This window comes from Anolis carolinensis, chromosome 2 (genome assembly GCF_035594765.1).
Source record: "Anolis carolinensis isolate JA03-04 chromosome 2, rAnoCar3.1.pri, whole genome shotgun sequence".
Classification (NCBI taxonomy): Eukaryota; Metazoa; Chordata; class Lepidosauria; order Squamata; family Dactyloidae; genus Anolis; species Anolis carolinensis.
The window spans coordinates 276,884,610-276,899,888 of record NC_085842.1 but is presented as its reverse complement, the minus strand read 5'-3'; the positions used below and the strand labels follow the sequence as shown (position 1 = coordinate 276,899,888).

Genomic DNA, 15,279 nt, shown 5'->3' with positions numbered 1-15,279 from the left:
GGAGAGAATGCTTCTGGAACATGGCCATACAGCCCGGAAAGCTCACGGCAACCAAGGTCTTTAGCCTTCTCTGTCAAAGAGTATTGGTGCCTCAGCAAACTACAACTTCCAGGATGCCATAGCATTGAGCCAGGGCAGTTAAAGTGCTTTCAAACTGCAATAATTCCACAGTGTGGATGCACCCTATGGAAGGGCAGCCTGGATCCTCTCACGTGGGACTTCAAGGTCCAATCGCGTCTCTACTTTTGCAATGTATAGGCGTGACTTGAAGTAAACCGGGAGGGTCTCGTGGATGTTTTTGCAGAACCGCACCGTGACAGCAGAAAACATAAGAAGCTGCAGGTCTGCAATATATTTTTTTGGACAAATTACACTCCCTCATCCTCCCCCTCCCTTTGGAAGTGGCTCTGCAATGCACATGCGAGCAAAGAAAAGATATAGGGGGAAATGCGTGGCCGCAAGTGCTCTAGGGAGTTGCAGTCCTCGGGTGAATGTGACGATCTCTTAGAAAATATTAGAAGTACACACATGCGCAGAACAGTGCTTTCCCGGCGGGAAGTTTGTTGCATCTATCGCCTCCTGGTGGCCGGTTGAGGAATTGTTGCTCCCAGCTCGGAGCTTTTCATGGTCCCGCTTTGTTGGATCTTTACGGTCGGGAGCGGATAACAGGAATTATCGTATTCCATAGTTGAGAATAAGACTGTTGTATTTGGTCCTATTCTGTATGCTGTGTTTGGATCTGCTGCAATTTTGGTACCTTAAGGGCCCGGCCTTTCCACACAGGCATATAACCCAGAATATCAAGGCAGAAAATCCCACAATTTCTGTTTTGAACTAGGTTATCTGAGTCCACACTGCCATATAATCCGGTTCAAAGAAAATAATGTGGGATTTTATTCAGCTGTGTGGAAGGGGCCTGAGTCTGCAGTTCAATATATTTTTTTGGAAATATAGCACCTGCACGAATGTTTGGACCTCTAAGAGTGCATCCACACTGTAGAATTGATGCAGTTTGACACCACTTTAACCGTTATGATCAAATGTAGAATCGTGGGGGTTGTAACTTGATGAGGTTCCAGCATTCTTTGGAAGAGGTGGCTGGAGACCTTGTAAAGCTACAACTTCCAGGATTTCCTAGCATCGAGCCAAGAAAGTGATGTCAAAGTGCATTAATTATGCAATGGAGATGCACCCCTAAGCCAGGCAGATGGGGCATGTTAGTAATATTTACATATAACTATGGGTGCAACTACATTGTAGAATTAAGGCTTTGTTGAAGGCTTTCATGGTTGGCATCACTGGGTTGACCTGAGTTTTCCGGGCTGTATGGCCATGTTCCAGAAGCATTCTCTCCTGACGTTTCGTCCACATCTATGGCAGGCATCCTCAGAGGTTATGAGATATATTGGAAACTAAGCAAGTGGGGTTTATATATCTGTGGAATGTCCAGGGTGGGAGAAAACTTGTCTGTTTGAAGCAAGTGAATGTTCAATTGGCAAGCTTGATTAACATTGAATAATATTGCAGCTTCAAAGCCTGGCTGCTTCCTGCCTGGGGGAATCCTTTGTTGGGAGGTGTTAACTGGCCCTGATTGTTTCCTGTCTGGAATTTCAGTCTTCTGAGTGTTGTTCTTTCTTTATTATTTCCCCAGGCAGGAAACAGCCAGGCTTTCAAGCTGTAAGGCCATTCGATGCTAATCAAGGTGGCCAATTGCAACATTCACATTTGCCTCAAACAGACAAGAGTTCTTTCTCTCACCCTGGAAATTCCACAGATATATGTGGTAAACCCCAATTCCCTAGTTTCTAACAGATCTCACGACCTCTGAGGATGCCTGCCATAGATGTGGGCAAAACATCAGGAGAGAATGCTTCTGGAGCATGGCCATACAGCCCGGAAAACTCGCAGAAACCCAGAATTAATGCTGTTTGACACTATTTTAACTGTCCTGGCTCAATGCTATTGAATCATGGTAGTTGTAGTTTTACAAGGTCTTGAACCTTCTCTGCCAAACAAGAATTTCCTATGTAAACATCTGCATAGTGAAACCAGCTTCTTCAGTATTGATTTGAAACTGCATTCAATGGTAGATGCCCCCTGCCCTTATTGCATAACATTCCCTCATAAGCCTTGGCTTTAGAAGTTCATGGAGAATCCTTGTAAAAATTTCATTAGTTTGCATAAAAGTGAACTAAGAAGCACTGGTTGGCTTCTCTTGCGCTTGCTTGCCGTATCAATGTATTCTCTACCTAATGCTTCTTGGGATGCTGTGGCAGTATGTTTACTTCCACCTGCTCTTTCCTTGCTTATCAGAAAACCTCTCAGCTTGTTCCCGTCTAATATCTTGCTTGGCAAAATAATGGGTGACTCAGAGGAAGAAAACGCAGCTTAATAGCTTTTCTGTAGATTGGCAAACTTTCCACGGCTGGCCTTGGCAGCAAAAATGTGGATGTGGCCCATTTTGAAATGGCCATTTGGATGTAGTAGTTTCCCGTTATGGACCTCTTTGGGCAATCCAGTGTGTTTTGGATGAGTGGAAGGCTAGTGGTGAATTATACTGAGTCCAGTTGTTGCTTGTAGATTTCAATGGCTTCTCTGTGTAGTCTGACATGGTGGTTGTTAGAGCGGTCCAGCATTTCTGTGTTCTCAAATAATATGCCGTGTCCAGGTTGGTTCATCAAGTGCTCTGCTATGGCTGACTTCTCTGGTTGGATTAGTCTGCAGTACCTTTCATGTTCCTTGATTCCTTTCATGTTCATGTTCCTTGATTCGTATTTGGGTGCTGCGTTTGGTACAAAATGATATTCAATAAATAGTAAATATTCTATACACATACTACCTTACAATGAAACATAAATACAGAGATAACACATTGAAATGGAACTGAGATTATGAGTGCTAATCTACATCCTTAAACTTCCCTTAGGTGATATGCCTGAGGGCAATCCAATAATTTGTCCGATCCCCAACTGACTGCTCAGTTGAAAGTAAACCCAGGATACTCCTAAGTCATGGAACTTTGTAAGTAAGATTGTAATGCTGGCCACATGACCTTGGAGGTGTCTACGGACAACGCCGGCTCTTCTGCTTAGAAATGGAGATGAGCACAAACCCCCAGAGTCAGACACGACTAGACTTAATGCTTTGGTGATCTGGATTATATGGCATCATAGAAGGGACCTCAAATAATGCAAATTATATGAGTCCACGCTGCCATATAATCCAGTTCAATCTGCTTTATAATGGCAGTGTAGATGGGACCTCAGGGATACATCCCAACCTTCAGCCCTGAGGAATCTCTTAGGGCCTTTCCACACAGCCATATAACTAGAATATCAAGGCAGGCAATCCACAATAGCTGCTTTGAAGTGGATTATCTGAATCCACATTGCCAAATAATCCACTTCAGTGTGGATTTTATACAGCAGTGTGGAAAGGGCCTGATTCTACAATAACAGGGATCTTGGATCTCCATATCTGTTACTGTTAATCTTTTAGTGAAATTGTATATATTGTTATTTTTTTGTGAAAAGTTAATGCATACAGTGTGCCTTTGCTAAATTACATGGCTCCTTTCCAAAGACTGAACAACCTGAAGAGTAATGACAGGAATTATAGTTTGGCTCATGTAGGAGTTAGGCTATGGTTCACATTTGACTCATGCAAAATTGGCAAATCACTTGTGTCCCTGTGTTGCTAAAGTGGAGGCATAATTAATACTTCTAGTGCTGTGATGCAGAGAACTCTGTTTTTTTTTACAAGTGGAGATGAGGAGGAAAGTGACAGTAAAACTCTGTAGAACTTAAGATGACCCTTTTATCAGTTGCATACAGTTAAATGTCCCAATGTCTTATCTGCTGTGGCAGGAGGCATCTTCTTCGACTTCGTCAAATCTTCCATGTGACTCCACTGTCGTTATTAAGCATGGGCAGGCTTTACAAAAATGTTCTGACTTCACTAAAGAACATTACGTATCCGTGTACTGTATATGCAATAGATGTGATGATTAGGAATTTCATTTCTGGTTTAAAAACTATTTATTGTCTATATTGCTAGGACATTCCAAGATCTTCTGCGGTTGCTGTGCCATCCTGAATGGTTACTGTTGTGATCTTCTTGGGAGGTATGAATCTGCTGGTTTATCTCACATATACTATTATTCAAAAAGCTCTGAAATAACAGTATTTCACTAAGGGACCTTTGGTAATCTGTAATACAGAAGTATGAAAATAGCTTCAGTAAATACCTTGTTCTGTCTGAACATTATGGCATATGTAATTTTATTCACAACACGCTACATTGTCAAAATATTGAAACCATTGTGTTGTTGAAGGTTTTCATGTCCAGAATCATTGGGTTGCTGAGAGTTTTCTGGACTGTATGACCATGTTCCAGAAGCATTCTCTCCTGACATTTCACCCATATCTATGCTAGGCATCCTCAGAGGTTGTGATGACCCCACAACCTCTGAGGATGCCTGCTATAGATATGGACGAAACGTCAGGAGAGAATGCTTCTGGAACATGACCATACAGCCTGGAAAACTCACAGCAACCCATTAAGACCTTTCTTCTGATTATATGTATTAGTTCTTTTTTGTGTGCTGTACAAGTTGTTTGATGGTATTCTTCATTGAATTCATTGGCATTTATTTGCGACAGTGAAATGGAAGGAATATGTCCTAAAAGAAAAGGCTAGTTCAGATGGTTGATCTGTCAGTAAAATGAAGTAGGTTGTAATCCTATTGAACTTAATGGGACTTACATCTGAAATGATACATATAGGACTGCAATGCTACTCAGTCTCTTACATGGTCACTTTATTCATTTAGAAAAGTATACATTACTTTTCAGCTAATTAATTAATCTCTCACATTATTTATATCCTTGGTTTTCCCCTGAACTAGAACACAAGACCTGTTTTCCCATTGTAACTTACATTCTTTGCACTGTACTACTAATCTCTGTTGTTAATTACAAAACCCAGTATGATACAGTGGAAATTAATAAGGCTTTTTAAGAGCTGCTACTGTAGCTAAAGTTTTGCTTGTCTCACCATTTCACTTTGCTCTGCATGCCTTCTGCAGTGCATCCTTTACATCTCCCCATTAATAAATGATACAAAGGTGAGAGGTCCAAGCATACTTTGTCATAGTTAGACTGAGTTGTCAAAATATGCATATGCAAAACTCTTTCACTTTATATTTAACACCTTTTATTACTGCTGCTATTGAAAGAACCACTTGGTTCAATATATTCCCCATGTGCTCCTTTTGGCACCACCCTTCTATGATAAACCATATGTGTTTAGGAGCTCAACCATGGATCCATTTTTAACATTTAAAGTTTAAATCCTGAAACTTATTCATGCTGCATCACATTGCCAATTATCTTGTGCTGTAGATTTGGAAGAAAGCTGCCCGGGTTAACATTATAAATTGCCATATTCATACCCACGAATGGGCAAATTTAAGGGTCTAATGGTGCAATGAGCAAAAAAGGGCATTGTCTCTCAATAAGAAACATTTTTTGAGTTCCAAATGTTCTACCATTACAGTCATTTAAACCTGAAGTTGAACATTTAGAAATGCAGTTTACTAGGCAAAACTATCAAGGGTATGTGATCACAGCAAATAGAAACATTCCAGGAGAGAAAATTGATTTTGGGCTTCTCACTTTTCTGTGATGCCAGATATTTGGGGAGTGAATTCTTATTTGAAGGGGCATTATAATGGGTGTCTTTCACAGAACATGCTTTGCACGACATAGATAGGTTTTTAAATGAATTATTTTAATAGGGAAAAGTGAAATAGACTGAATAGCAGGAATGAACTGCTTCATGCCTGAACATTTCAGAAAGTACAGTAATTGTGATTTCATTCTCTTTCCATTTGGAAGCAGTGGTTTTTCTTCCCCTTTTCTTGGTCGACGCTTACAAATTGGGGTGGCAGCAGGGTGGGAGTTGCTGTCAGTTCTATGTATAGAAGAAAGATGTTGTCTGGTTATTTGGGCATTTTTTGTAAGTCCCTGCTTATTACCACACATTTGTTGACTCCCCAGACAAGCGAGTGGATATACACAAGAGGGAGTATTCTGGCCTTTCTTTGCTATGGAAAACCTTTTTCATTCATTATCTGTAAAGAGATTTTTTACTCACATCTCAATTATGGTTGAATCTATGATCAGCCCCTTCTCCTAAGTTATACACCATGCAATTATAAAAAAAAAACTGCCCTTATTCAGATCAGTGATGGTGAAATTCTTGAGTGTTTTCAAATGTTTTATTAATTTTTCTGTTATAATATATTAAACAATGAAGTTAATTCATTAGGTTAGGATGACTTTGCATTTCTGTGAAAAAGGATTAGGTCAATAGCATATAGCACCCAGCTTTGATAAGATTAGAACTACTTTGAGAAGAATTTTGTTACGTATACCCTGGGCCCCCCGGTGGCACAGCAGTTAAACTGCTGAGCTACTGAACTTGCTGACCAAAAGGTTGGAGGTTTGAATCCGGGGAGCGGGCTGAGCTCCCACTGTTAGCCCCAGCTTCTGCCAACCTAGCAGTTCAAAAACACGCAAATGTGAGTAGATCAATAGGTACTGCTCTGGCGGGAAGGTAACAGTGTTCCATTCAATCATGCTGGCCACATGATCTTGGAGGCATCTACGAACAACGCTGGCTCTTCAGCTTAGAAATGGAGATGAGCACCATCCTGCAGAGCTGGACATGACTAGGCTTATTGTCAATGGGAAACTGTTAGCTTTACCTATATAGTGCCCTGGGTTCATTGAATGAAAGCTATGATATAATAAATGTAACTAAAAATAAATTATAATAGGCATAGTCCTTGGTTGTTGCTGAGAATTCTATAAGGCACATCTTACTGTGCCAAAAGTGTCACTGGAGGTCCTCAGAATGATTGCATATCTTGGAAAGCACACAATACATCTTCCTGTAATGTGTGTGGTGCAGAATGAGCTTTCCAAGGGATGCATTAGAGAGCTGCCTATGCCAAGCTTAGAGTGTATCATTAAGTTTATTCATAGCAAATCTTTTATTTATAAGGTTGCTGTGAGTTTTCCGGGCTGTATAGCCATGTTCCAGAAGCATTCTCTCCTGATGTTTCTGCTGCATCTATGGCAGGAATCCTCAAACACTGTGAAGTCTTCTGGAAACTAAGCAAGCAGGGAATCAGGGTGGGAGAAAACTCTTGTCTGTTTGAAGCAAGTGTGAATGTTGCAATAGGCAAGCTTGATTAGCATTGAAAAGCCTAGCAGTTTCAAAGCCTGGCTGTTTCCTGCCTGGGGGAATCCTTTGTTGGGAGGTGATGGCTGACTTCTCTGGTTGAAGTAGTCTGCAGTGCCTTTCATGTTCCTTGATTTGTATTTGGGCACTGCTGTTGTTGCTGCGTTGGTGGTCCCTATGTAGACTTGTCCACAGCTGCATGGTATACAGTAGACTCCTGCAGAGGTGAGGGGATCCATCTTGTCCTTTGCTGAATGTAGCATTTGTTGAATTTTCTTAGACTACTGTCAAAGTATTGAGGTCACCAAACATGTAGGCCTTAAGTTATAATTGGCTCGGAAAGGACCTTTGTCTAAAGCCCCAAATATCTGTTGAAAGTCAGTGCAGCCAACAACAACCAAAGACAAGACTTGACATAAGTAGCAGCTTGAAATGCCTCTCCCTTGAAATGAATAGTAAACACACTTAGAATGTGGTCTCTATATTTATCACTAGTTAGGTTAAAGACCAGTTGTTTGTGGGTGGGTATATTTTCTTTGCAATAGGCATAATTTCTGAATAACACCCATTTGCTAGACAGCTCTAATGAAAGCAGCAGATCACTGTCAAGCAATTGGAACCCAGACAAGAAACAGATTGGCTTGAACAAATAAAGAAGGAACAAACATTGCCAAGAACTTGAACTTAGCAGGCTTTTTCACACAGTGGATGGGCTGGAATAAACAAGGATTGCACCAACTCCAAAGTGATGGCTGTTGGGTTTTCCTTTCCACATGATGTACAGATCGGGCACTTCCTGACTGCACTGTACAGTGATGCCTTGAATTAAGAGTTTAATTTTTCTGTGACGGAGCTTTTAAATTAAAAAGTTCTTTTCTCACAGTGGACTTTCCCACTGCAGTACTATTAATATATTCTGGCTCTAAACCCCCCCCCCCATTTTTGTTACGTGTTTTTAAATTAGAAAATGCCCTTTATAAATAACAAATAATGTATAAATGCACATTCACATGGAACAATAATAAAAAAAGATAAGCTTTAAAATGGTAGAAGCACAAAGTTGTGGCGAGGAAGCAGATTTGAGGCAACTAAATGTATGTTGGCCAATGTAACAGCAAAGCAAAACCTGCACATTCACATGGAACATCAAAAAAGAAAGACCTGCTTTAAATGGTAGAAGCACAAAGTTGTGGCAAGGAAGCACAAAGTGAAGAGGCAGAAACATCATTTTCTTCATACTGTGCTCATTCCATTCTCCTCCCTCTCTTGCTCTATGAAGTCAAACATGCCAGGAATAAAAACCACACAAAATCAACTAAGCCAAAGTTCCTCAAAGCGGACAAGAACAAAGTGGACAGCAATCTCCCAAAGTGGACAAGAACAAAGCAATTTCTCAAACCGGAGAGATGGAGCATGAACCACGAAGGCTGCTCCCTTGAAGCCCTAAAGCCTTGTATTTATGCGCTAGTGCTCCCTCTGGCGCTAGTGCTTCCTCCCCTCTGGCACTAGCTCTTTAATCAAAAGGCTACTCTTATGTCAAAGTGAAACCTGGGCTGAGTGACAGCTCTTAACTCAAAACACTCTTAATTTGGGATGCTCTTAAGTAGAGGTCCCACTGTATTGGGGCAGAGATGAAAGCTGGAGGGAAAGGACCAAAACAGACTCTAGGGACCTCATCATAAAGACAACTGGAATTGCCATGTATTGTGGGGATTCTGGCCGTGCATGTTGAGGGGCATTGGGGACCCATTGCCCCATGCCCCACATCACCCGACTCACCCAGCTGAGCGTCACACGGGGGGAAGTGTCAACCGTCAGGGTTTCCCACACTGTTCATGGCGGAACACGGGAAGCCTCCCATGTTGCTGTGGTGGCGATATGCTCCACTTTGCTGTCCCTTTAAACACGGAGCCCCACTGGAAGTAGTTTTGCATTGTGTAATGGGAGCAGTTGGGCCCCGTGCTTAAAGGGCCGGCATAGTGGAACATGTCACCCATTCGTCCCCCCTCTGATGAGGTCATAGTACTAGCCCTTGCCTTGACTATTGAAATAAACCTTTTTTAAAAAAAACCTGGATGGATGGTAGATTTTCCCCAATAGTTGTATTCTAGATTTGTTTTAAGTAAACAATAAATAAAGAACAAGGACAAGGACAAGTACAACCTTCCTTCCTTCCCACATTTCTGTAGGCCCAGTCAGGCATCAGGAACAAAAGGTACTGTATAATGAATTTCTCATGGATCACTCTGCATGGCTGGCCAATTCTGCAGGTCAGCTATAAATAACCACTTCAGTGTGGAATGGTTTTCTTGTGTCTATTTTTGCATGTCCTCTTTATTATTAATGTAGCACATTTCATCCCTTATTTGCAGAATGAATGAAGACAGCTCAGTCAAAACATCTACAGAGAAGACTAGCAGCCCAGTTTGTGTCGGTACAGAAGATGATCTGAAAAAACAACGAAAAATGATGGTTACTGTCCATGGCAGAGAAGTTGTTATTTTCTGTCATGCTGGAATGTTTTATGCTATGGACTGCCGTTGTTATCGTAAGATTTTTTTTTTTGCAGAATATATGTTTGGATATTTGTGAAACCATGTTAGGTTTAGCAAAACTGAATAAGAACATAAGAACAGCCCTTCTGGGTTGGACTAAAGACTGCATCTGGTGCAGTATTCTGTTCCCACAGCCAGCTGTTTCCAAGTGAAAACTCATAATGAAATCAGCAGTACTCTCCCACTTGCATTCCTTAGTCATGTGAATTGAGAATTGTTCTGCCTCTACTACTGCCAATGCCATCATGACCATTGTAATTCCATTGTTTTCTTTCTTTTATTAGATGCAGGAGGTCCTTTACATCTTGGAGAAATAGAGGTATGTAAGCACAGTACAGTCTCACTTGAGTGACATCCAAAACCTTCAGATAAACCAAGAGTACTATTTATGTAAAAATATAATGAAACAGGTTACTGCATGGTCATTTAATGCATTTTATAAAGTTGAATCCTAAATATTAAATAACTAGCTGGCTGTTTTGTCTTTGCATCTTGTCACAAGAGGAAGGTGGGTCACACAACTATAGTGGGATAGTTATCACATTGTATCATTCCTCTTCTGTAGCTGTTGAAAGTTGTTTCTTTTACAAAAAGAGAAAATTGATTATTTGTGTTTATAAAAGACATGGAGCCCCCGGTGGTGTAGTGGTTAAACCGCTGAGCTGCCGAACTTGCTGACTGAAAGGTCATCAGTTCAAATCTGGGGAGTGGGGTGAACTTCGGCTGTTATCCCCAGCTTCTGCCAACCTAGCAGAAAACATGCAAATGTATGTTGATCAATAGGTACTGCTCCAGCAGGATGGTAACAGTGCTGGATGCAGTCATGCTGGCCACATGACCTTGGAGGTGTTTACAGACAATGCCGGCTGTTCAGCTTAGAAATGGAGATGAGCACCAACCCCCAGAGTCAGACATGACTAGACTTAATGTCAAGGGAAAACCTTTACCTTTACCAAAAGACATGCTTTCCAGGCCTGGCAAGAAAGGAGCAACATCACATGGTTACTTCCAGACAAAGATGTTGTTGACCTGCTGTAATTGCGATTTGGCTATCTCATTTTTACTGAAAATTCAAAGCATGGGTCCCTTGTGAATCAGAGCCCTAAGAGAGTTGGAGCTTTAATATTTCCCTGCTCCTCTGATCCAGATCAGTCCCCACTTTAACTTCCGTTGCCCAAAGGTGTGGTAAATTAGGGGATACAGGCAACAGAAAGCAGCTAAGGTTTAAACCCTTACTGTTGCAGTCATCTTGCATACTAATGTCCTGTGAAATACTAATGTATTTAAATGGCTTTTTATCAAATGCCATCATGACACCACCGCTAACGTTTCCTGAATTTTTTCACTTAAGACATTATCCCATGTGGGTAGGAGGATCGTCATATTACTGTAGCATTTAGTCCTGTCGCGTTACAAAGCACATCATTCTGTTCGTCAATCCTTATTACACATTGTTCTTTCTTGCTTTTTCTCCTAAAATCATAATTTTTCAGATTATCACACAAGTGAGTGCTGTTCCTGCCCACTCCTTTAAAAAATTGGAAAAAAACTGTGGGGATACTGGACATTCCTCTCCAATCCTGCTGCTCAGGAGTAGACCCCAGGCACTCATCTTGAAGAGATACCACTCCCAATCTCAGTACTTTCCATTGCAGAAGTCAGAAACTTGAAATTTCAGTATTTTGATTGATTAAATTAATTAAATAAATTACCACGCCAGTCTCATGAAGCAGGGTTTTGGAAGAGAAATGTCAATGCTTGGTAGGGGACCGTCCTCAGGAATTCTCTTATTCCACGTCACTAAAGCGATTCAACATGGATAAAATTGACAGCTCCCATCCCATGTATTTTGGCAGTTTCTTCCAGTTCTATACTGATTCCTGAGCAAAGAAGCTGATCTCTGATCATCTCTCTCCCCCCTCCATTTTCAAGGACTTCTTAAACATTTTCCTAACTATTTATGATGGGCACAGATAGGAGGTCATCCTGCATTGTGGGAATGGCTCCATCATATATTATTATCTCTCTGTTTTCAAAGTTATCTAGAAAGGGGGTGGGGCAGTGTGGGATAACATCCTTATTTTTCATTCATTTTTTGACTTTTGTGGATTTGATTATTCATGGATTTGTTAAAATAGATCCTCCAGTTGCCCTATGGTCAACTATTGTCAATGCTGGAGAACATAGACATTTTTAAAGAGAATATATTTTTAGGAGACTCTTCCAGTGGAAGTTGACCATAGAGTCACATCAGAAGACCTATAAATTCGTAGAGAGTATTCTCTCAGGAAAAAAAAATACTAATTTGTTTATTTGTAGCTTTCCGCTTTTGTGACAGTCGTGTGCCCTTGATCACAACCGATGTGTAGGGCTGACAGAATCACACAATGGAATGGTAGCTAGGAAGACAAATATTGTTTCCATAACCAATATATGAAGAAAAGGCTGAACTACATGTAGATTAACTAAACATCCATCATCACTTTAGCTATTCTTCCACAGCAGTAACAGATCTGAATATCTTCTGCTCCTTGGCACTTTTTTTTTAGTTTCAATTGATGCCTACCAATTTGTACAATGTAAGTTTGAGGCAATTATTAATCAGTTATCCATTTAATTGATAAATTAATTACTAGAGACACGGGTCCATTTGTAAATAGAAATAGTAGAGGAGGAAAAGGCTGTATGGAATTCCACTAGTATATGCCCCCATAAACCAGTTATTTTTTGTGATAGTAATTTCTTTTCTTCTTTCTCTCCTCCCTCTCAATGTATACATATAGGATTTCAATGGACAGCCTTGCATTGTTTGTCCCTGGCACAAGTACAAAATAACTTTGGCTACTGGTGAAGGACTGTATCAAGCAGTAAACCCGAGAGAGCCGTCTTCATCTCCAAAATGGCGATCAAAAGGAGTAAAGCAAAGGACTCATAGTGTTGCTGTTGAGGGTGGAAATGTTTATGTAACTCTTTCAGATTTAGACTGCCGTAAAGATTCTGATTACTATGCAGACAAGTTTAATAAGAGGATAAATTATCCTGTGAAAAAATGATACATTCTGTGCTTCTTAATAAGTTGTGTTAAAATAAAATGACCTTAATAAATTATATTAATCATGTAAAGGGACATAATGTTTAGATGCTGATACGATATCAAATCAATAAGATTATAAACAAACCCCCAGCCTCTTTCAAAAGTGAGAAAACAAAGATATATTGATGTCTTTGTGAAGAAAAGATCAGTAGAGTATGTATGTAGAAAGTATGCAAAATGTTGAATTTTTTAACATTGATACAATTAAAGCTTTAAACTTTCATGTTCAAATGCTACTCTCTGAATCTTTAAAAAAAGCTTTTAGAAAGTATTGCGGTGTTAAAGTGTTAGTGTAATTTCAGACGCTATTTTTGCATTATAATGGTATCCTATTTTTTTATAATTGGGAAGACTTTGTCTCTCCTTAGAGAATTGCTCTATCGCTCTTGAAAAATAAGATGTGTGAAATCTGCATGTATCGTGACTGAATACTGTAGTAATAAATATTCAAGAAGTGTGAATGTGTTGGTGTGTGTGGTGAAGTGTGAATGTGTGGGTGATGCAGTAAACTAATGAGTGATCTAGAGAGTGAATTCTGGAAAGAAGTGGAGTACCTTACCAAAGGATGGAAGGGAAGGGTTCAATAAAGGATATCACTTATCCCTTTTTCTTTTTTGACATATGTGTCCTGCTAACCTGCTGTTTTGTCTTTCCCATGTGATGCACAATGTTTTGACACACTTCAATTTTTCACATGCTTATGCTTGCCTTAAATAAATGGGAAAAATTATCCATTTATGAATGGATTCCAAGCATCCACATTGCTGTGAGAGGTATAAGTATTTTAACTCTTAGCCGACCTGTTTTGTTTCTGCTTTCATATATATTGTAGACTGCTTGAGGAAGTCTGGAGGTCAAATTTGCATTGCTAGCATCTGCTATAGATTGTACTGTACTAAAAGTGCCCTCCTCAAACATTTTTTCAAACCGATTAAAACTGGACAAGACAGAGACTTACAGATTTGAATTCTGTATGAGGTTAGATTCAGTTGTGGAGCCGGTTGTGGCAAAATCCCCAAATTTCTACTCCAGGAGGCCACCAATAGTGGCCAATCACCATTCCCCTACAATGTTTTCTCCTGAAGCTGCAGGGAGATTGGGACTGCTGTTAAGGTTTGTAAAACTTTTAAAGAAGGGTGATAAAACTCAACAGAAGAGCTGTAGAGTTGTTGCCCTTCAATTGGGCATTATTTCCTCCGTTCTCTGAATATACTGTAACACAGTTATTACTTTGTCAACCATTGGTCCATAAATGGTGCCACTACTGCAGTATTTGGTTGCTGTGGGATGGTAGACCAATGTCTCTATTACAAAGAGCTTTGAACCCTATGAGGAGCAGCTCGGAGAGCTGGATATGTTTAGCCTGGAAAGAGAAGGTTAAGAGGTGACATGTTTCAATATTGGAAAGGACTTCACATTGAGGAGAGGGCAAGCTTGTTTTCTGCTGCCCTAGACACCAGGACACAGAGCAATGGATTCAAATAACAACAAAAGAGATTCCCCACAAACATTAGGAAGAATTCCTGATGATAAGAACTGGTTTAACAGTGGAATATGCTGCCTCAGAGTATGGTTGAGCGTCCTTCTCTGAGGGTTTTTAAGCAGAGGCTGGATGTTCATCTGTCAGTAGTGCTTGGATTGTATTCTCCTGCATGACAAGGGATTGGCCTGGATGTCCCCTGTAGTCTCTTCCAGCTCTATGATTCTAACATTTACATTGTCACATTACACAGAAGTTTGCAGCAGTGACCACATGGGCCCTGTAACATTTAATCGGGTCGTGCATTACTGCTAAATAAGAAAATCTATCCTTCTTTTCAGCCTGTGAACAGAGCCCTTTTCTTTTATTAGTCAGAATCTGTGTACAGGAAAGAGTTCACAGGCAACAAAGACCCTTTTACACAGTAGCTTTGCATAAGCTTGGCACCCGCTGTTGTGTAGGAGGGGCTTTTAAGAACCATATGCCCTTTATACATCGTATGTGGCTAGCTGATAGACAAATGCAATTCTATTCCAGGAAAAAAACACCCAAATTGACCCAGACATTTACACTGCCCTTTGTTTCATGACATCTCTTTGACCTTATATATTCTGCAACTGCATTCAAGAGTATCCCAGTTTTGCTTTTAAGTCAAGTCTGTGACACAACCTAGTCAAATAATATATGTATCCAAAAGAGTGAGCGAAGATTTTAAAAAAAGACTGTAAAACTGTGAATTTCCTTGGCAGAGCCACCCAGAATAGCCTTTAAGTTTATTTAGGAAAGAAATACATGAAGCATATCCTACTACAAATCCAAAATGACCTTGTGATGATGATCAGCAGCTTCTTCAAATATTATTCTTTGTCTTCTAATTCTGCTTTTTTTCTTGATCTGACAGA

The 15,279-nt window shown here is 40.2% G+C and overlaps 1 protein-coding gene across 1 annotated transcript; it reads left to right on the top strand.

Annotated features, from left to right (window-relative positions):
• The first annotated feature begins 240 nt into the window (after nucleotides 1-240).
• rfesd (Rieske Fe-S domain containing) lies at nucleotides 241-13,128 on the top strand. The gene is made up of 5 exons (XM_003216367.4): nucleotides 241-342; nucleotides 4,057-4,123; nucleotides 9,621-9,796; nucleotides 10,088-10,122; nucleotides 12,587-13,128. Exons 3-5 carry the CDS (start codon nucleotides 9,622-9,624, stop codon nucleotides 12,854-12,856), a joined length of 480 nt encoding a protein of 159 aa, XP_003216415.2. The 5' UTR covers nucleotides 241-342; nucleotides 4,057-4,123; nucleotide 9,621; the 3' UTR covers nucleotides 12,857-13,128.
• Nucleotides 13,129-15,279: the final 2,151 nt, after the last annotated feature.

Excerpts from the sequence above, each read along its gene's own strand:
- rfesd (XM_003216367.4), top strand. The coding sequence starts at position 9,622 with ATGAATGAAGACAGCTCAGTCAAAACATCTACAGAGAAGACTAGCAGC. Across the intron at positions 9,797-10,087 it reads TATGGACTGCCGTTGTTATC|ATGCAGGAGGTCCTTTACAT; the intron begins GTAAGATTTTTT and ends TTCTTTTATTAG. Across the intron at positions 10,123-12,586 it reads TACATCTTGGAGAAATAGAG|GATTTCAATGGACAGCCTTG; the intron begins GTATGTAAGCAC and ends GTATACATATAG.